The 23,408-nt window shown below is 41.5% G+C and overlaps 1 protein-coding gene across 5 annotated transcripts in view; it reads left to right on the plus strand.

The window, feature by feature from the left end:
- Window positions 1–1,081: 1,081 nt before the first annotated feature.
- Window positions 1,082–23,408, plus strand: part of Esyt2 (extended synaptotagmin 2) — a 105,792-nt gene continuing 83,465 nt past the window's right edge. For all 5 annotated transcript variants that reach the window (XM_041638954.1, XM_041638956.1, XM_041638957.1 and 2 more), the window contains exon 1: window positions 1,082–1,561. In XM_041638954.1, the coding sequence (XP_041494888.1) occupies window positions 1,232–1,561 (330 nt within the window). In that variant the 5' untranslated portion in view covers window positions 1,082–1,231. The remainder of the gene's footprint in view (window positions 1,562–23,408) is intronic.

Consider the following 23,408-nt stretch of genomic DNA (forward strand, 5'->3'; position numbering starts at 1 on the left):
AGATGTTTCCTAAGAGTTTGGCCTTAAATAATGAGGAGCGGGGCTGGGGGCTAGGGGACGGTGTCACACAACAAATATAACTTTGACTCTAGTTGCTTTTATTATTATTATTTGGTTTGGTGGCTTGTTTTTTTGTTTTGTTTGTTTTTGTTTTTGAGACAAGGTTTCTCTGTAGCTTTGGTGCCTGTCCCGGAACTAGCTCTTGTAGACCAGGCTGGCCTCGAACTCCCTTTGATCCGCCTGCCTCTCCCTCCCGAGAGCTGGGATTAAAGGCGAGCTCACCACCGCCCAGCGTCGTTTTTAAATCTGCCGGAAAACTGTTTTCCTAAACTCTCTGGGGCCAAGGTTTGGGAACGTCAGACCTGAGGAGTAACAGACTTGAGGCGTCACCACACTGTAAGGCCGCAGGACGAATTTTACTCCTGGAGGCACAAAGCTTTCGTCATCCTTCTTACTCTAGGCATTTATAAGTTTAAGTTCTCCACCAAGGAGCCGGGAGCAGCCAGCGGTTGTTGACTAGAAGCCGGGCTCTAGCACGCAACCACCTGAAGCCTGAGGAAATGCCCAGGGCTCCGCTACGAGCGCAACTCCGCCCGCTCGCTTTCCAGCCCGACCGGAACGTTGCATTTTTCAAGCATCCCTTCCGAAGGCCACGCCCGGCGCCCCGCGCTCCCATCCTGCCGGGTCGCAGCGTGCAGCCCCCTCCCCGAACGCAGAGGGACGCGCCCCACAGGTTAGGGGGCGGAGCCAGTCTGGCGAGGTGGCACCGCCCACGACCCACCCCGGCGCAGAGCTGCCGCTCCAGCCGTCTTCGCAAGGCCACTGGAGCGAGGGCGGGGCAGCCGCGCGTGACACACGCACGGTCCACTCGGTTCTTTTCCGAGGTCTCTGGCGAGTGGGCGGCGTAGGGCACCACGCCCGTCCCGTCCTCTCTCGGTACAAACTGTCCCCGGACAGTTGATCCCCGCCTCCCCGCCCGAAAGAGTCAGGCGCACGGTGATGATGTCACCAACGCAAGCTCCGCCTGAACGAGACCCCCCCTCGGGAGAGGACTCTGGTGGAGGAGGGCCTTGCGCACGGTGATGACCTCAGTCCCGCCCTTCCGCGGAGTGGAGAGTTGGCGCCCGCTGTCCCCCCTCAGAGGGGCGCTGGCGCGCGGGGTGGGGCGACCTGCGGTCTGTGGGAGTGCCGCCTTCGCCTCCGCAGGGAGGAGTGAGCTGCCCGGCTGGCGATGAGCGGCTCGGGGGACGAGGGCCCGGAGGCCGGGGCCAGCCGGGCGGGGGGCCGCACTGAGCCCGAGGCCCCGGGCAGCGCGCTGAGCGTGGACTTGTCGGGGCTGCTGGGGCAGCTCGCGCGCAGCTTTGCGCTGCTGCTGCCGGTGTACGCCCTCGGCTACCTCGGGCTGAGCTTCAGCTGGGTGCTGCTGGCCCTCGGGCTTCTCGCCTGGTGCCGCCGGAGCCGCGGCCTCAAGGCCAGCCGCCTGTGCCGGGCGCTGGAGCTGTTGGAGGACGAGGAGCGAGCCGTGCGCCTGGGGGTGCGCGCCTGCGATCTGCCCGCCTGGGTGAGTGTTGCCCCCAGGTCTGCACCACCCATTTCCCCTCCTCGGTGATGGGTGGGGACTCGGGCTTCAGCCCAAGTGAGGTGTCCGCACCGCTTGCCCCGAATCTCGGCCCCATCCGGGGTCCGCACAACATGGACCCGGACCAAGTCAGGTGTGTGAGCTTAGCCGTCTGCCTCAACTTTCCTGCTGTCTGCCTACCTAAAGTGGGTGTCCACGCCCTAGCAGCCCTCTCCGCCAGCTGCTTTCCTCGGGGCACCTGACTGCCGTGGCCTACCCTGGTCCTCAGCGAAGGGCCTGCGTCTGGGTCCCACCTTGTGTCAGCGCACCCACCTCCCCGGCCTAAGTCAGGTGTCTTCGCCGCTATCCCCACCCACCCTCACGGAGGGCGAGCTGTCCAGGTCATCTGCTCTCAGTCCTCTAGACTTCCCCCTCCCCCCAACTCCAACGCTAGCAGAAGTGCGCAGGTAGTGAACACTTCCTAACTTGGCCGTATTGGTCATTGCCTTTTGCTTGGCCTTTTCCTCCCCTCCCGCTGGCAGTGACTACCGCCCTGAAGCCTACCTTAAGGGGCCCTGAGTGATACTATCTGTTTTCCCAGCCGAGTGTTTCTGCAGATCTTTTGCCAGCGCGGCGCTACAAGCCTGGAAACGTCCAGATTCTCTTTTCTGATTTAAAAAGTAGTGAGATCCAATGTGGGAAGAAGTTAATCCTAAACTCAAGAAGATTCCTTCATTTCTTAGTTGTGCCTGACACGGTTGAAGTGTTCCTGGAAAGCTTATGTTAGAATAACTGAAATCTCTGCTTCATTTTTCAAAACGCCAGATGTAAGACTAAGTATTTTGCTATGATCTTTCTAGATCCAGTGTGAACATATGTAGGCGGACATTATTAGTTTTGTTTTATCTAAAGTAACTTTCTACTTACTTATTGAGTATTTGAACCTATTGGAGCTGGCTCTATCTTTTTTCCACCTACAGTCGTTGTTAGCAAGGAGCTAGTGTCACGGTTTCAGATAAACGGAAATAGTGCGTATTCAGAGATAAATGATGCATCCATTAGGCTTGATGTATACGTCTTTGTGGAAGTAGATAATGTGAGTTTTAGAGGGAAGAAAGAGGAGGTTTTAGTGGAGAGAGAGCTTGGAGAATGTTTCCTTTCTACAGCTAGGAGACATATGGAATATATAGTACAACTATCCAAAAATAATTAAAAAGCAGGGTTCCCAAAAATCAAGAGGAACACAATAGGTAGTATTTGGTGATGACAGATAGCAATTGGAGCCAATACACCGATAGTGAGATACCCTGTCAGAACACTCTGTTAGTGAGGTATCATGTCAGAACACTCTGATAGTGAGGTACCCTCTCAGAACACTCCGATAGTGAGGTACCCTGTCAGAACACTCCGATGATAGTGAGGTACCCTGTCAGAACACTCCGATGATAGTGAGGTACCCTGTCAGAACACTCCGATGATAGTGAGGTACCCTGTCAGAACACTCCGATGATAGTGAGGTACCCTGTCAGAACACTCCGATGATAGTGAGGTACCCTGTCAGAACACTCCGATGATAGTGAGGTACCCTGTCAGAACACTCTGATAGTGAGGTACCCTGTCAGAACACTCCGATGATAGTGAGGTACCCTGTCAGAACACTCTGTTAGTAAGGTATCCTCCGAACTGAAAACTCGGCTGCACGGTGGATGTGCAGGCCAGCAGTGCTTGGGAAATGAAAGTTACTGGTATGGCACAACATCTAGCTGGCAGTAAAGCAATGCATGAAAAACAGGAAGTTAGAATGGCGAAGGTGAGAAAAAACAAGAAACGGTGCCCTTTGGAATGCTGTTGCCGTATCTTGTTTCTGCTACACTGATTTAAGTGCTGTCAGAAAGCTTGTAAAAAACGTAGTAGTTAAATGACTAAACAGCACAAATAAGACTGAAATCTTTAGGGGCAGGGTGGTACCGAATTTCAGAAATACTTGATTATTGAGCAATTAACATAAACTAGCTTTCAAAACGTGTTTGCAAACTGCAAGTATTTTCATAAGGGAAATAAAATATAGTTGCTGCCATACTGAACTAAATTTTTAATGGAATAAATTTGTAATTGGCCAGTTTTTTAAAATTGTTTTCTCCTTGCTGTGTTGGAGACAGATTTACAGCTTCCTGCCTGATAGTAGTGGTCTACCACAGACCTATATTGACAACCCCCTGCATATTACATACTTTTGTTTTGTTTTGGTTTTGGTTGGTTGTTTGGAGACAAGGTCTTACTCTGTGGCCAAGGTTGATCATCCTGCCTCAACCATGAAGTGGTGGGATATTAAGTATGTGCTAGCATGCTTATCTGGTTTCTGGGGGTTCTGGATATTGGGGTGATATTTTATCTTGAACAAGATGTACATGCCAAGAACTGTACGTGTTTTAAATGTCATTGATGACTATGAGTCCTCGTGGAGTGGAAACATGAGAAAACATTAGCTAATATGCTATCAACTTCTATTCTCGCTCACCCACAGCATTTTATTTAGCAAACTGAAAATGTAAGCTGGGCATAGGAATAAGGCAGGGCTGCACTTGTATTTTTATTTAAAAACTCACAGCTTGGTAAAGTGTAATTCTTTGCTGTTTTTCTTCCTGCCAGTAGATAACTGACATTATGCTGCAAGTATATAGAAACATCAACCTGTTCTGTACAGTGTTGCTTAACCTGGTGAAAGTTGTTCTTTTACTACTCAAACATTTGGACAATTGGTACTTGAAACAGTCTGTTTTGTTAGATATGTTCTTCTGTGCTATTGTGTACGACTTCAAAGGGAGACAACTTTCTTCCCAGTGTTCTTCTGGAAGTTTAGGAGAAGGTAACTGTAGCCAAACATATAATACTTATAGTCCTTATGTCTGCTGCAGGCATCAAAAACACACGTTGTACATGCATTACACTCATAGACATAAAATTAATTATAGGACTTTAAAAATAAGTAAATAGGGACTAGGGATAAGGCTGGGCAGTTAAGAACATTTGCTTCCCTTGCAAAGGACCTGGGTTTGGTTCCCAGCACCCATATGGCAACTGACAAACATCTGTAACTAGAGTTCCTGTGTCTATAAAACCCTCTCTGGCATGTTAGATTAAAATAAATTTTAAAATGCATTTGTAGTCTCATGTAAAGAAAGGACAAAGGCTTTCTTTGTACTTTCAAAAAGTTTTATGATACTTGTATCAGACTGGTGTAGAATTTACTTTTTGTTTTTGTTTTTTTGTTTTTTCGAGACAGGGTTTCTCTGTAAATCTTTGGAGTCTATCCTGGAACTTGCTCTGTAGACCAGGTTGGCCTTAAATTCACAGAGATCCACCTGCCTCTGCCTCCTGAGTGTGAAATTAAACACGTGTGTAATCCTAGCACTCTGAGGATGAGATACAGGTACTCGTCCCTCTTTATATTCACACCTGGTTATGTCTAAGTAGTACAGGCTGTGGCAACTGGATTGCATTACCATGTGTTCTAAATGTTCTAGTAATTTAGAACATAGTATCCTGAGGTTTCCTAAAAATAGTCAGTAAATAAATACCTTGATTCTTGTTTAACTACAATAAATTTAAATTACCAGTATGTATCCATCAGACTGTGTGTTTAGGCTTCAGTTCTGTCTGTATTTCAGATTAATATTATGCTTAGATCATATGAGTACTTTATTTATAGTTATGAGTAACATACTTTATGAAACATATCTATAAATCTAGCCTGGAGATTGATTTGTGTACCTGTAATTTTATGATGTACTGTGTGTGGCCTTTTGCATTTGGTTAACAGTTTATTAAAGCATCCCTTAATTTTCATGATACTCTGTCCAAGAGGAACTTTGTCATACTGTTATGATTTGGTGTAAAAATTAACCTGTCTTCACATTTATATTCCTTCCAGGTGCATGTCACTGACAAGCTAGTAGGTAGGCGTTCGATTTGAAGAAGGACCAGGGAAGGTTGTTTTGATAAGGGGAGTGGGTATAAAACTGTGTGAGCATGGGATTAGATGTGAACCATAGAAATCACGGCATGTTCTGTGAGACAGAAGCCCCACATGTCAACGAAGGCAGTGATGGAAAACAGTTATAAGTTGTATTTTTGGGCCCCCTTCTTTGGGGGACCTGTGCTGAGATTTATGTAGTGGTAGTTTCTTGGCCATCAGCCAACAAATAATGACAGAGACTTATTAATTAATTATGAAATCTCAGCCTGTAGTTTAGGCTTGTTTCTAACTAGTTCTTATAACTTAAATTAACCCATTTTTATTAATCTATGTTTTACCATGTGACTTTTTACCCTTTTTTCATTTCATATATCCAACTCCCTCCATGTCTTCTTAGCAGATCCTGTGCACCTAGATTCCTCCTCCTCTTCCTTTCTCTCCCTGGAAATCCCACATATACCTCCTGCTTAGCTATTGGCTGTTGAGCTTTTTATCACACCAATCACAGTAATACATTTTCAACATTGTGTATAAATATCCCACAACAGATGTATTAAGTTCTTCCTGTGATAGAAAGTGGACAAAAGACCAAGTAATGAACAGCCAGCAGTGCTCTCATTGACCCTGCTCAGGCCCTAAACGCTGCGGAACACAGTCCTCCCCCTGGACTCTCCCACACTCTTCGGAGTGAGGAGAAGGCCTCCAGTGGACCTGCCCAGACTTCTGTAGTAGGGGCAGACGTGCTTCCACTCAGCTCCACGTAGGTTCTAAAAACTGAAGAGGAGAGGTGTTCCTTTCTTGACTTTCCCCAGACATTTTTGGCAATTTTCAGATACCTGATCAAAAATAATCCCACATTCCGTAGACGTGCAGAGTTTGGGCATGGCAGGAGACATAGTAGTGTGCTCAGATGTAAGCTTGTGAAGTCAGAAAAGGAAAATTATAGCATGCTTCAGGCTCATTTCATATGCTGCTTTAGAGTCTAGAAAGCTTCCAGGCAAAGTAGCACTTGGATTGTTGTGTCCTGTACATTGGATAGCCAGAAGTACCCATCCTGCTCTTTTCAGTTACACAGTTCTCATTTACTTCTGTGAGCTTACTGTCCGTTAGGAACCTTGAGTTCTTTTTTTGAGATTTATTTATTTTTATGTGTATGGTGTTTTGCTAACATGTATGTCTGTATGACTCACTGGCAATGCCCTAAGAAGCCAATGGATTCCTTTGAAACTGGAGTTGCAGAAGGTCATTAGCCAGTATGTGGATGCTGGGAATCAAACCCAGGTTGTCTGGAAGAGCTGTCAGTGCTCTTAAATGCTGAGCCATCTCCCCAGTCCAAGCAATATAGTTCTTAAGAAAGTGCTTCTGTCTCTGTAATGGTCTTTGCCAAAGGTCTTTTTTCCCCCCTCAATTTTATTTACAGATATTTTTTTTCCTGATTTTGCTATCATTTGATTTTTCTTTACTTATTTTTATTTTATTTCTTAGAAACATTTGAAAAGGATTTATTTTCAGTTAATGTGTTAGAATGTTTTGTCTGCACATATGTAAGTACATTTATGTACAGTGTTCCAGAGAGGGTTTTATAGACACAGGAACTCTAGTTACAGATGTTTGTTAGTTGCCTTATGGATGCTAGGAACCAAACCCAGGTCATTTGCAAGGGCAGCAGTGCTCTTAACTGCCCAGCCTTATCCCTAGTCCCTATTTACTTATTTTAAAGTCCTATAATTAATTTTAATTTTATGTCTATGCTGGTAATGCATGTACAACGTGTGTTTTTGATGCCCGCAGAAGACAGAAGAGGGTATCCGATCCCCCAGAACTGGAGTTGATTTTGAACTTCCATATGAGTGTTAGGAATAAAACATGGGTCATCTGGAAGAACAGTTAATTAATATTGTTAACTACTGAGCTGTTTCCCCAGAACCAAGTTCTATAATTTTTAAAATTAGGCCGTTTATTTTTCTAGAATAGCTTACATTTGAAGGAACTAGCTCAGTTTATGGGTAGGGCTTGCCTTTACAACTGTTGCCTTTGGATTCATTTATTACTGTCTTACTTAGGGTAACTATTGCTGTAATAAAACATGGCCAAAAGCAACCTGGGGAAGAAAAGTTTTGTTTTTGTTTTTTTTTTTTTTTCACTCACAGTTTGATATAGCAGTTTATCATGAAAGCAGTACAGGCAGGTACCTGGACTCAGGAGCTAAAGCAAAGGCTGTGGAGAAATGCGGCTTACTAAGTCTGTTTATCATGCCTTGCTCAGCCTGCTTACTTACTGAACCCAGGACCACCAACCCAGTTTGGAGCCACCCACAATAGGCTTGGCTCTCTCTCATCCATCACTAATTAAGAAAATGCCCTAAAGCTTGATTTTTTATGGAGGCATTTTCTCAGTTGATGTTTCCTTCTTTCAGTTAAGTCTAGCTTGTGTCAAGTTGACATAAAACTAGCCAACACACTTACCAAACTGTCTTAGATATTTTTCGATTGCTGGGATAAAACACCATGAGCAAGGCATAACAGAAGAAAGAGATTATTGGGGGTTTATCATTTGAAAAGGTGAGTCATGACCATCATGGCAGAGAGCGAGCATATCAGCAGGCAAGCAGGTATGGGACTAGGCAGTAGCTGGGAGCTTACATCCTGACCCACAAATGGGATGCATGGAGAGAGGGAGGAAGAGAGCAAATGAGGTGGGGAGGGGATGGGGGTGAACTAACTCAGAATGGCATAGACTGTTTTTGAAACCTCAAAGTCCATCTTCAGTGACACACTTTTTTCACTACAGCCACACCTCCTAATTCTTCCCAGTTTCACAAACTGGGGACTAAGCTGGAGACTAAGCATTCAAATAAATACATTCAAATAAAACTATCAATCACACTAACCTTATGAGAGATGTTCTGTGCTCCAAATATGTTAGGTCCTCGTGATACAAAAATGAACATGACAAAGCCTTACAGTTTTAAAAAGCCATACTATGCATTGGTACTCTTGGTTCCCAAGCCAGCCCTAGTTTATTCATTCATTTTTTCTTTTCTTTTAAGAAACAGACTTTTTAGCTCAGGCTGGCCTCAAACTCATGATCATCCTGCCTCATACTCAAAAGTGCTGTAGTTATAGTCACTATGCTCAGTATGCTTTGTAATTGATGAAAACTGCATATATTTAAGATGCACAGCATGCTGCTTTCAGATATGCATACACTCATCCGTGGCTACATTGAGTTATTTTACATATGTATTACTTCTCATCTTACCAAGGTTTTCTTTATAGTGAGAAAATCTTTTAGCACTTCTCAAGAAGGCATAAAATTGTAATAACTGTAGTGACCATGGTCTACAATAGATCTCTTGAACTTATTTCTCCTAACTGAAATTTTATGGCCTTTGATCAGTGTTTTTCCCTTAACTCCTTTGTGGTTTTCTTGTCTTATAAAAGTTAAAAACAGTTGTGAAAATATTAAGATTTATTTACTTATTTTGTTTCCTTATTTGTTTTGAGACTGATTTTGTGTATATCAGACTAGCATCAAATTCCCTGTGTAGCTGAGGATCTTCCTCCTCCCTCCGTGTGCTGCTATTAACAGGTGTTTACCACCATGCTGGTTTATGTTGTTCTAGGGTTCAAACCCAGGATGTCATAGATCCTAGGCAAGCACTGATTTACATTTCTGGCCCTAAACAGTTAATGTTTTAATTCAGTGAAAAGATATTAAATATGTAATCCAGAACTTGGAAAGATGATTCAGACATTAAGAGCACTTGCTCTTTCAGAGGATCTGGGTTTGATGACCAGTACCCACATGGTCTCACAATTATCTGTAGCTCTAGTTCTGTTGGACACTAGCCCTCCTTCTGACTTCCTTAGGCATCTGGCATTCGAAGTGATGCACATACACACATTCAAACAAAACACACATAAGATAAAAAAGAATAAATCTTAAAAAATAGCAAAATATATTCCATAATATTTAACTATCCTTATTGGTAGTTGTCAGAACATTATAAACTGAGTGAGATTGCTGTGTATTTTACTATTTGTGTTGATAAGTGTATGAAAGATCATTTTCTTGGGGAAAAAAATCTGGTTTAGAAGTTCAATTTTTCTGGGCTCTGAACTACTGATTTTTCTAAAGTTAGTCCTTTTATTAACTGGTAATTTATAAAGTATATGCTTTTAAAAAATGCTATTTAAGGTATTTTGTACATTCACTAAGGCAATAGCAGTACTCTTAAAAATCAATCTGATTTAAAACAAATTCTTTTAATTTCCTTTCTGAGATGATCTTACTTTGTTGTTCAGGCTGCCTGGAGCTCACTGTGTAACCCAGGTTGGCTTTGAACTCACAGTAGACTTTCCACATAAGTCTACCAAGTGTTAGGATTACAGATTTTTTTAAATATATTTATTATGTATACAATATTCTGTCTGTGTGTATGCCTGAAGGCCAGAAGAGGGCACCAGACCTGATTACGGATGGTTGTGAGCCACCATGTGGTTGTTGGGAATTGAACTCAGGACCTTTGGAAGAGCAGGCAATGCTCTTAACCGCTGAGCCATCTCCCCAGCCCCCAGGATTACAGATATTAACCAACATGTTTGCCCAGTCAAAACAAATGTTTTCTTGACAAGAATTAAAATTCTAGGGTGTATTGATGTTTATTGATCTGTGCAGATCATAGCATAATTTTATGCTGTGTTATTGTTAATTGTCTTTCCTTATGGATGCTTATGGGTATTTTATGGACCTCTTGTTTAGGATGCCTCTGAGTATCTAGTTCAGCAGGCGAAAGTGTCAGTGCAAAGCGAAACATCTCTTATCGGTGCACCTCTCACAGGTACTCTCTTCAAGTCATTTTGTACCTGGCTACTGAACTCCAGGACTAGTGTGATCTGGCAGTGCTGAAGTGAGACAGGAATACAACAGAGATATGGAGTATTTTCTCAGATTTTATCAAATGCAAATGGACTAGATGTTGATATATTTATTGCCTGTATATATGATATATAGTTATTGTACATATTATATATAGTTTTTCTTATATTGGTTACAGCCTTTTTATTTTTGACTAAAGGGGAAATGTAGTAATATTTTATTTTTATTTTAATAGATAAAGTTTGCTTGAAGTTCAGAGGGTAAAACAGCCACATTGGCCAGCCTACTACCAGGCAGTGGTCACACACACCTTTAATCCCAGTAGCCACACTAGCTGGCCTTAGAAACCAGCCAGTAGTGGTACACGCCTTTAATCCCAGAACTAGAGAGGATTATAAAATGGGAGGAGACAGCTCTCAGACACATCTCATTCTGAGATTCCTGGAGGCAGGATCGCCATTTTGGACTGAGGTCTAGATAAGAGCAGTGGCTTTGCTTTTCTGACCTTCAGGTTGAATCCCAATTTTTCTGAGTTTTTATTAATTGTGCGTCACAGTAGCATTCATTATGCTTCTTCACATGTTTGTAATGGTGTTAATTGAAACTGAGCATGAAGGGTGGTGGTTGTTGTTTAATCATAGAGCAACAAAATTATTTGTAACGAATGTTCACTTTTATTTTATTTATTACGTACATTAATGAATAAACAGGTATTTAAAACATTTTTTTTCTGATGTAAGAGGAATGTACCCTCATTCTAGAATATTCCAAGCTTTCAGGAAAAATAAACAAGGGGAGAAAAGAATCCTAATTAGTGGTAACCATTTATATATGTACAGATAACACAATTTTTATTAGTAACAGTGATTGAACCCAGGACCTTGCATATATTAGTCAAGTTCTCTACCATTGAGGTATTTACCGAGCCCTTTTAAAATTTAATATTTTTCTCTTGAGCTAAGATGCTGACATTAAACTCACTGTATAACTCAGGCTGGCCTTGAACTTGTGATTGTCCTGCTTCAGCCTTCTGTCTGTCTGGAATTATAGGTATATGCTACTGTGTTTGGCTGGCACTTCTTAGTCTTGCTATATTTGTGTGTGTGTATATATATTTGTGTGTGTGTAATATATATATATATATATATATATATATATATATTTGGACACAAAATAGCTGTTGTTCTAAAGTAAGTAAGTAAGAGATAGTTTACTTTGAACCAGGCGTAAGTGACCATGGCCCAGAAAGAAACACATTCAGGTTATCTTGAATAGCATGCTCCACTGTATAAGTGCTTATATGAACCTTTTCCCCCTTGTGTTGTTTTTAGTAAATAACAAAAGATGTAGCATCTTCCTTTGGATTCAAAACTACAAAAAAAATGTGTCCATAGCTTATTTCAAAACTACCCACGTCTCTTGGGAGAGCTTTGTGTAGTTTCAATCCTCTTGCCTCTCGTCTGCTGTTTTCCTCTCTTCCCTTTATTTTCCTCCATTACCCTCTCTCTCTCCCATTCTTGGTGGGTTCTATTTTGTTGTACCTACCAATCTTCAGCTCCTGGCTGAGGTGATCCTTTTATTTCATCCACTGGAGAACCTCGGATTACAGTGTGTTCCAACATGCCTGACTTCTTCAGAGCTACAGATGCAAGGACATGACCTGCCTGTAGATATCTAAAATCTCATCCAAATTGACCTGGAACATAAGCAGCAAAGTAATGAAGAAATATCTGGGACATGGAGGTAGAGGTGTTTGTAGGCTGTTTGGGATGCTTCCAGTTTGAAGAACTGGTTGGTTACTGTATCTGTGCATTAATGCTAACCTAAATTGTCATCTCCTTTTATAAGTTAAAAACATTATGGCACCTGCTAAGAAGAACTAGTTTCCATCTTTGAAACTCACTTCACAAAGGGCTAGATTCTACTAGGAATTTGCATGAGGACGTTCATTCAAATTGTTGAAAATTCCTTGTAATACCCACAGAGACTTAGGGCATTCTTACCCTCTCTGTTGCATAGTGATTACATGAAGTTTTCTACCCTTGAAGTAAATATAATCTTAAATCAGTGTATTTGTCAAACACATAGTAAACAGGTTGTAACAAAGTAACCAAAATAGTCAAGAGGCTGTTAGAGATAGAGAGGTGGATAATTAATGGCTGCTAAGGAGACTAAAGATGCATGTAGGTATTTTGGGTCCTTAGTGTGCAATATTCCACATTCAGGAAGTTAGGATTAGCTAATCAATCTGCAGAATCTTTAACACAAGTATGTGCTTTGTTTTACAGAGGACATCATTTCACTGTATCTTCCTTTCTCTATTGGACATGATTTTGTGGGTATTATCTTTTTAATCTTCAGAAATATGACTGCTATTGTTGGAATATTGTCTGTCTTATGAAAATACTATCATCTGTTTAAGTGTTTGATAAGGACATTTGAAAAACAAGATTATTAATTCTGAGCGAGACATCCCACCATAGGAAATAAGTTCCAAAAAGCCAGCTCATGTGCCAGGAACAGATCCTGGTCCCACTACTAGGGGCCCCACACACAAACTAAGCTACACAATGGTCACCCACATGCAGAGAGCCTAGGTCGATCCCATGCAGACTCCTTAGCTGTTGGTCTAGAGCCTGTGAGCGCCCATGAACTTGGGTCAGCTGTGTCTCTGTGTTTCCCCATCATGACCTTGAGCCCTCTTGCTCTTATAGTTCCTCTCCCCTCTCTTCAATTGGACTTCTGGAGCTTGGCTGTGGATCTCTGCATCTGCTTCCATCAGTTATGGGGTGAAGGTTCTATGATTACAATTAGGGTTTGATGGAGAAACCTTTAGCCAATGGCCTTTAAAAGGCTGAACCAGGTTGGGACATGACTTAGGGTACCAAAAAGCCATGGGAAGGAACTATTAGGCAAGGAACTGCCCATACCTGACTGCTGACAAAGTGCATGGTGTCCAGACTGGATTAGCAGGATAAAAAAAAAAAAAAAAAGGAAAGAAAGAAAAAAAAAACCTGCCAAACCTTGCCAAGACAGGGTAAGATGGTTTTAAAAATTTTTCCTGCCCCCCCCCCAAAAAAAAATTGTTTCTAGGCCTTAGCTAAAGTTGGTTGCTTCAACAATTGCAAATGAGACTTTGGGTAATTGCCCAGGTAGTCAGTTGTCTCTGTCATCTCCAGCACAATTTGGAAGCTGCTTGATTGCACTTTCTGCCTACTCAAGTAATATTATCTCCCTTCTCAGTCCTTCGATGGGGTTGAAGATTAGATAGTAGTAGTTACCTTCCTCATATGATCTAGCCAAGCCATTTCTAATACGAGACTTAGGCTCCTTAGGATAAAATGATTATTAAAACATTTAGCATATGTTTTTTGCTTAATATTGTTTATGGTGGTTGTAATTGTAATTTTATACGTAATATCTGTTCTTAGTGTATATAGTTTTGTATTGGATTTGGAACTCTCTTATTTAGACAAAAGGGGGAGGTGATGGCGAACCTCCTTCAGCCAATGGCCTTTAAAAGGCTGAACCAGGTTGGGGCATGACTTAGGGTATCAAAAAGCCATGGTACCCTAATGGTACCATTATCTTTTCTCCTTGCGAGCCACACCTGGATGTCAGACCCAATTCCTATCTCCTCACTGTGATCTGTGAGTTTCCCTTTATTAATAATAATAATAAAAAAAACCCAAAAATCAAAATAAAAAAACAAACTAAAAAACCTTAGATTACTCTATTTGGAGTTAGTTTTGGGATTATTTGACTTTCATGCTCCCCATTTGATGCATTCTGCATCAAGGGTAGGTCACCAATCTGATTACAAAGGCCAGATCAGGCACCCTCTCCAATAAGACTATTGCTAGGAATCTTAGTTGGGGTCATCCTTTTCGTTACCTGGGAGTTACCAGGTTTCTCCCTAGCCCTATAATGGCCCACTCTATCAAGATGTCTATCAAGATATCTCTTTCATTGATCTCCCTCTCCATCCTTCCTCCAAGCCATCCTGATGCTTCATGTTCTCAGCGCCCCCCCCCCCCCCAACCCCTTGTCACTTTTCCCCTGCCCCCAGTTTACCCAGGAGTTCTCATTTATTTCCCCTTCCCAGGGCAATTCTTGTGTCCCTCTTAGGGTCCTCCTTGTTACTTAGCTTCTCTGGGGCTCTGGATTATGGTTATCCTTTGCTTTACATCTAATATCCACTTATGAAGATATCAAAAATTTTTTAACAAGAATGTTCTCATCTCAAATAGTGGTTCCATGTAGTACAATAAAATGATAGTTACTTTAGGGTTTCTGAGACTTGCTGGATTGTCTTATCTTTCTGTGTAAGTATTAGCTCACATGGCTGGTTCTGTGTCCTTGGCTGCATTGCTAATTGTTGGAAGCAGCCAGCATAGACCAAGAGCTCAGACTCTGGATCTGGTCCTTGTGAACCATACCTCAATGAGATCCACCCCTCCTAGTTTTGTGCTTTTGGATAACTTGTTCATCAACAGGAATATTGAATTTCAATGAGCCTGACTATACCCTGTGAGGCTGGAATAAGGCAAGCTTCACTGAAATGCTAGGCACAGGCAAGCAGATGTGTTTTGGGGCCACCACCTGAGTCACAGATAGTCACAACTTTGACTGATCCTCTGTGGCCTGAGCCACTTCTCTCATTACAGAGATACCCTTTGCTACTTCCTTCCCCCCTTCAACTGGAGTGAAACCTAGGAGACCTGCAGTTTTGGGGTTCTTTTTTGTTTTTCTTTTCACTCTAGTAGGTTTGTGTAGTGATATTTTGTTAATGATCTAACAAATAAAGCTTGCCTTAAGATCGGAGTGCATAGCTAGTCACATTAGTAAGCCACTAGGGCCAGGCATTGGTGGCACAGTCCTTTAACACCAGGACCCAGGAGACAGGCAGACAGATCTCTTCTAGTTCAAGGCTACCTTGGGCTACACGAAATTGATCCAGTCTAAAAGAAAAACAGAGCTCTCACAAAGGTGATCCCAGCAGTTGGGATCATTTGTCTTTAATCTCACCACTAGGGAGGTGGAGTTAGGAGTGATATGGTTGTGTGGAGAGAGGAATATAAGGCGGGAGGAGATAGGAGCTCAGTATAGTCTGAGGCAGCAGTCTGAGGATTGGTAGAGACAGGATAGCCCCTTTAGTCTTGAGGATTCAGGAGAGGTAAAAGGTCCCTTTAGCGACTGACTGTTCTGCTTCTCTGATCTCTCAGCTTTCACCCCCTACTATCTGACTCTGAGTTTTTATTATAAAGAATAATTAGGACAATATTCAACTTCATATTGTAAAAAATAAAACCCAGGATAAACAAACACAATCCTGTACAATAAAGGAACTTCTGGAGACATCACTATCCCTGACTTCAATCTCTACAGTAGAGCTACTGTAGACTGAGGCTGCTCGTTTGTTTCCCAGCCACCCAGACCTGAAATAATCACACTGAAACTATTAATTAAAACACTGCTTGGCCTATTAACTTAGGCATATTTCTGACTAACTCATATCTTAAATTAACACATTTCTATTAATCAGTGTATTGCCACGTGGTTGTGGGCTACCAGTAAGGTTCCATTCGGCGTCCAGCATTTGTCTCCTGTGGTGGCTCATGGCTTCTCCCTGACTCTGCTTACTTTCTCCCAACATTCACCTTAGTTTTCCCACCTAGCTCTATTTTGCCCTGTCACAGGCCAAAGCAGCTTCTTTATTCATTAACCAATAAAAGTAACACGTATACAGAAGGACTTCCCACACCAGAGCTATGATAATGAAAACAGCCTGGAATTGACATAAAAACAGACAAGATGACCAATGGAAATGATCAAAGAACCTGATATTAATACACACACCTAGAAACACCTGATTTTTTATCAATAAGCTAAAAATATAATATGGAAAAAGGAAAGCATATTCAGCAAATGGTGCTGGCATAAGTGGATATCAACATGCAGAAGAATGAAAATAGATCCACATCTCTCACCAAACACAAAACTCAGGTCCAAATTGACCAAAGACCTCAACATGAAACCAACCACACTGAACCTCATAGAAGAAAAAGTGGGAAGTACACTTGAACACATTGCCACAGGAGACTACTTCCTAAATATAACCCCAGCAGCACAGACACTGAGAAAAACAATTAATAACTGGAACCTCCTGAAACCGAAAAGCTTCTGTAAAGCAAAGGACATGGTCAACAAGACAAAATGACAGCCTACAGAATGGGAAAAGATCTTCACTAACCCCACATCAGTCAGAGGTCTGATCTCCAAAATATACAAAGAACTCAAGAAATTGGTCACCAAAATATCACAAAATCTAATAAAAAAAAATGTAGTACCGACCTAAACAGAGAACTCTCAAAGGATGAATCTAAAATGGCTGAAAGACACTTAAGGAAATGTTCAACATCCTTAGTCATCAGAGAAACGCAAATCAAAACAACTCTGAGAGTCCATGTTACACCTGTAAGAATGGCTAAGATCAAAAACACTGATGACAACTTATGCTGGAGAGGTTGTGGGGAAAAGGGAACACTGCTGCATTGCTGGTGGGAATGTGAGCTGATACAACCCCTTTGGATGTCAGTGTGGTGATTTCTCAGAAAATTAGGAAACAACCTTCCTCAAGACCCAGTAGTACCACTTTTGGGTATATGACCAAAGGATGCTTAATCGCTCAACTATGTTCATAGCAGCATTGTTTGTCATAGCCAAAACCTGGAAACAACCTAAATGCCCTTCAACCAAAGAATAGATAAGGAAAATGTGGTACATTTACACAATGGATACTACACAGCAGAAAAAAAGACATCTTGAAATTTGCAGGAAATGGATGGAGCTAGAAGGCATCATTTTGAGTGTCTTCTAGACCCAGAAAGACAATTATCACATGTACTCACTCATGGGTGGTTTATAAACATAAAGCAAAGAAAGCCAGCCCACAAATCACAATCCCAGAGAACCTAGACAACAATGAGGACCCTAAGAGAGACTTACTTAGATCTAATCTACATGGGAAGTAGAAAAAGACAAGATCTTCTGAGTAAATTGGGAGCATGGGGACCTTAGGAAGGAGTTGAAGGGGAGGGGAGAGGAGCAGAGAAAAATGTAGAGCTCAATAAAAAAAAGAAAAAGAAAAGTCTGGTGTCATTTTGATGGGCCTGCTTCTTATATATGACATGGTCTTTCTCTCTTGCAGCTTCCAAGGTCCTTTCTTTGTTCTATATGTAGTATTTTGACTATATTATAATGTGGGAAGTTCTTCTCTGATCATTCTATTTGATGTTCCATATGCCTCAATATAGGCATCTCTATCCTTATATATCATTTATCTAGAAATCTCAACCTTTTACCATACACCTGTGGAGAGTAGCCACAGAATGCTGAATCACCATTCCAACAACTCCTTCTCTGAAGTTAGCACCTCAAGTCCTTGTTTGGACAGCCCCTAAGAGGGTTTTCAGGTGTGTGTGTAGGTACACATGTGTGTATACAATGTATTGTGAATATATTGTCTCACTACATACTCAATTGTTACATATAATCAACATGAAAGATAATTTAGGATTTATAGTGGTGGTGGTCTCTTCCTCATCACCACTATGACTCATGTAGGTACTCTTTAAGGACCAAATAGATAACTGAATGTCTGTTGGTTGCTCTTTTGATGAGTTCTGAATTAGACTAATAACCTGTTTCTTGGCTTCTAGCAATACTTTCTTGGTTCTGTTGTGTTTTAGAAAATACTTGGTTGAAATTAATGAGCAATGATAAGGTGAAAAGGACTTATAGATGGATTGTGGTAGGAAGTGTGGAATAGTAGTGAATGAAAAAGACTTGGTTTAATCCCTGGTCTCAACACCAGATGAATGAAAAAAAAAATAAAAGAAGAAAGGACATGACTGGTCCTAGGTATGATGGAGGAGAAAGTTTACTGTAGATAGAAGGGAGATCATAGCCGGAGGCAGGGACATCTGGGAGAGTCCAGAGTGAGCATGACCAGGCAGAGCTAGGCTATGTAAGGAGAGTGGGGAGGGGAGAGGGGAAAGCCAAACCAAGAGAACAAGAAGGTAAAGGGTAGATGAAAAGGCCAGGTAACCAAAATGGCTGGATTATTATAAGCAAGAGCAGCTGGGGGAAGAGCAGCCTAGTCCTGGGCTGGAGACATACCCTGTAACAGATAAGAACTGAGGAATGCAGGGAAAACCCAGTGACCAGGTCCATTTTGATGTTAAATAGGCACCTCAGCCATTTGTCTCAGGGTTTGAGAATTAACAAGTAGGGTGTATTTGATGTCAGTAATACAGTTAAGATGATCATTATTCTTACACATTCTTTGCTACAATATTTTTTAAAGACAACTATATTCCTGTAATAACCAAAATAAAAAAGTGGTTTGAATGAAAATGGTCCCCATAGGCTTATATATTTAAATGTTTAATCACCAGAAGTGATAGGAGGTTAGGAGGTATATTAATTAAGTTTTTCTAGAGGCACAAAATTTATAGAATAAATCTATATGTAGATATAGAAAGGGGATTTATTAGAGTGGCTTACCAGCTGTGGTCCAGCTTGTCCAACAATGACAGTCTACCAACGGAAAGTCCAAGAATGCAGAACTTGTTCAGTCCGCGAGGTTGGATATTCCAGCTGGTCTTCAGTATACATGGGAATCTCAGAGAAGTAGGCTCTAATGCTAATGAAGGAATGGATTTGCCAGTGAGAGTGAGTGCAAGCAGGCAAAGAAAGAGAACTTCCTTCTCCCATGTTCTTATATAGACTGCCAGCAGAAGGTTGGTAGCCCAGATTAGAGGTGGATCTTCCCACATCAAAAGATTCAGATTAAAAGTGAATTGTTATACTTCAAATGATTTAATTAAGAAAATTAAAAAACAGGTGTGCCCAGGATGCTTGGGTTTTAATTCTAGATGTAGTTTTAAGTTGACAAGTGAGAATAGCCTTGTTGTGGGAGGTATGACACTGGGAGTAGACTTTCAGGTTTCAAAAGCCTGCACCAGGCCAGTCTCTCTCTGCCTGCTGCCTGCAGATCAGGATGTAAGTTTTCAGCTACTGCTCCAGTGACATGCCTGCCTGGTGATCATGGACTAATTCTTTAAAATTGTAAGTGAGCCCCCAATTAAAGGCTTTTTTTCCCCTCCTATTATGAGTTGTCTTGGTTATGGTGTCTTTTCAGAGCAATAGAGCAATAACTAAAACAAGTGATAGTTGCCTCATACACATTGCTGAAGTGAATATAAAATGGTATAGACACCATATTTTTGTGGCAGATTATCCTTAGCATATTATTTAGTAGTCATACTTCTTTATTCTGTAGAAGTAATATTTACATTTGCCCAAAGGTGACTCAATTTATAATTAACAGGAAATAAAACATAAATACTGTTTAGTGAGTAATTAGGCTGGCGCTTCCCTACCATGCCGTTCCACTTGGCCCCTGAAGGGGGGAAGACTACTAACAGGGCAGAACTCAGGACATTGTACTAGACAGAATGCCAGTCTCAGAAGGAACGAATGTGTGGTTCTAATGCTGTTCTTAAAGATGGCAGGAGTGTAGAAATGAAGAACAATGAGTGTTTACAAGGGCTAGTAGGGTACAGTGAAAAGGGGGTATGTGTGTAAAGGAGCAGCCAGGGGAGACCATTTGTGGAATTTGGAAAGTTCTGTGGCTTGATTGTGGTTACACTTGATGAATGGAGAAGAGGGCTGGTATTACATTTCCTGCTTCTCTTACAGTAACAGCCACTGTGGAAACAGAAGTGCTTTTGTGGCCTCTGTAATTATTTATTTAATTATATTGTTTAATAAGAACTATTTTAAAGGAATTATTATAATTGTTTAAAAAGAAAAGTCTTGGAGGCAATTTTGAACTTTTAAAGCACAGCATTTCTGATGCCATAAGTGCAGATATTTTCCACCCAAGCAAGTCTCTGTAGGTAGTGGCTGGATATTCTACAATCATTTCTACAATTTTATTTCTTGGGGTTAGTGTCAGACCTGAATTATTCAAGACTCTGTTTCACGGAATTAACCAACTTCAGATACCAGTTCCCCTTGGGTACCCAGCCTACTCACATTCCTTCCCAGCCAACTTTTATGTTCACAGTTCTCAAAAACCCTCTTCCAGTTTGGTAATTTTCTAAAATGGCTCCCAGAACTTAGGAAAGTATATGTTACTTCTCACTGGTTTCTCACAGAAGCAGGAACAGCCAAGCAGAAAAGACACATTTGAGATAGGTTTGAGCTATGGCATGGAGTCTCTTTACTCTCTCTGGGCATATCACTCTCTCAGCATTCCTGTGCATTTACCAACCTGAGAGTTTCTGGACCCCATCATTTAGGCTTTCCATGTATGCACTAGTACATCGGCAGGATTGACTTCATCACTGGTCCTTGGTTATTATTTTGACCTCAACCCTCTGATCCCAGAGGTTGGGAGTGGAGGTAGAAGCCCCAGCCCTCTACTTCTGTTTGGTTATTTTAGTGGCCAACCTTCTTCCTGGGGCTGTTGGGAAGCCTACCAAGAGTCACCTGTCTTTGTTATTTTTTATTGTCATAACAAAACACCGTGACCAAGGCAACTTACAAAAGAAAGCATTTAACTGGGGCTTACTTAAGAGTTTCAGAGGGTTAGTCTATGAACATCATGGCAAGGGAGCATGGCAGCAGGCAGGCATGGAGCTGGAGCAGTACTTACATCTGATCCACAGCCACAAGGCAGGGAGAGAGTGCAGGAGAGGGGAGAGTTAATTGAGAATGGTGTGAGGTTTTGAAACCTCAAAGCCCACACTACCTCCAGCAAAGCCGTATCTCCTAATTCTTCCCAAACAGTTCTACCACTTCTGGTGGCCAAGTTTTCAAATATATGAGCCTGTGGGGTCATTCTCATTTAAATTACCACATCACCAGATTAGGACAGAAGATGCTTGCTTCTCTTGTTGAAATACCACTCAGAACATCCAAGGGATTTAAGAGCTGTCAGGGTCTAGAGACAAAAGACAAATATCTGTTTTTCAGTTTTATTATAGTGATCTTACTATCTAATTCTGATTTTCATATGTATTATGCATGCATAATAAATAAACTACCAAATTTTCAGTAAAAATTGAAGAGACTCAAGAAAATCAAGAAATTAATCAAGAGATATACAAACTTTTATCATTTTTCTCTTGAAGTTGAAGTTGTCATCATTTCTTTTTTTGAAGTCTGTTAGACAGGGTCTCTCTATATCCCCAGCCATCCTGGAACTCACTATGTAAACCAGGCTGGACTTGAACTCTCAGAGATCTGCCTGCTTCTGCCTCCTAAGTGCTGGGATTAATGGTTTTTTGAGACAGGGTTTCTCTGTGTATCTCCAACTGTCCAGGAACTCACTCTGTAGACCAGGCTGGCCTTGAACTGAAAGAGATCCTCTTGCCTCTGCCTACCTGAGTGCTGGAATCAAAGCCTTGTGCCACCACTGCCCGGCTGACCTCTGTCTTGTGTGTCACAACCTCCAAGGCATAATAAGGAAGATCCTCAAGTAGATAAGGATATCTCCCTAAAAGCTAGAGGGGTGGTATGCTCAGGACTTTGCTGGGGAATCTTAGAAACAGTACTGGAAGAAGGTAGAAATGATTCATACAAAATTTCTCATCAATCCAATGTCACCAAATTGTACAAATATTAAAAGTCATCCAAATATGCAACAGGTGGAGGTGAAAAGCAAAAGTGACAGGGCTGCCATTTTGTGGCTCAGCTCTGCTAGATCTTTGCCAAACAGCTGCGCTGACTTGCCATTCCCATGCAAGGAAAGTATATAAGGGACCACAATTGCATAACCATCTTCTGATTCATTTCTGTCAAAACATAAGTGTATCTATTTGCCTAGAAGTATTGGATTTGGGTTTTAAAACCCCACCAGATTGTCTTCTGTGATGAAGACAGTCTTCCTCCTTTTGAACTCATTTTAATTCGTAGAATCGATGTAGTTTATGCCAAAGCCCCAGTTTAAATCAAGATTATCAGATAACTGTGTGACTTTCTGTTAGTAGTAACAAAGGATGCCTAAAGATTTTGAAAATTTTGTTCAAGTATGCTTCAACTTAAAATGTCACCCTTGGACATACATTTACATGTCAGGCATTAGGTATATCATCAAATGGTTGACTTGGTACTCTTGGCTATAAGCTAAAGCTCTTTAGATTCTTCCATTGACTATCATCAGTCCTGGCTTAGATTTTGCTGTCACTTTGCACATATGGTGAAACATAAAATGCTAGCTTAAAGTGTGTATGAATAAATTAAATATGATTGAATATAATTTATATGTATTTGATTTCTCGAGACAGGGTTTCTCCGTAGCTTAAGCAGATGTATGAATTATATATGTTAGATGTACATATGAAATTCAGTATATCATCTATTACTGAAATAGAAGAATTGGCTTTCAACCCAACTGTGTTGGCACAAATTCATAATCCCAGCACCTAGAAGCTAAGGCAGTTGGATCACAGAGTTTGAGACCAGCCCGGACTATATAGTGAGATTCCCCTCCTCCACCAATAGAATTGGTTTTCAAATAATTTAGACATCTCGTAATAGATAGTATATTAGGAGTCAGTTTTTTTTAAAATATTTATTTATTATGTTTACAATATTCTGTCTACATGTATGCCTGAAGGCCAGAAGAAGGCACCAGACCTCATTATAGATGGTTGTGAGCCATCATGTGGTTGCTGGGAATAGAACTCAGGACCTTTGGAAGAGCAGGCAATGCTCTTAACCTCTGAGCCATCTCTCCAGCCCAGGAGTCAGTTTTTTGTTGTTGTTTTTTTTGTTTGTTTGTTTGTTTGGTTTTGTTTTTTGTTGTGGTTTTTTTTTTTTTTTTTTTTGGTTTTTCGAGACAGGGTTTCTCTGTAGCTTTGGAGCCTGTCCTGGAACTCCCTTTGTAGACCAGGCTGGCCTCGAACTCACAGAGATCCG

Source organism: Microtus oregoni, unplaced genomic scaffold, assembly GCF_018167655.1.
Source record: "Microtus oregoni isolate MIOR12 unplaced genomic scaffold, Mior012 000056F_ref0000123, whole genome shotgun sequence".
Lineage (NCBI taxonomy): Eukaryota > Metazoa > Chordata > Mammalia > Rodentia > Cricetidae > Microtus > Microtus oregoni.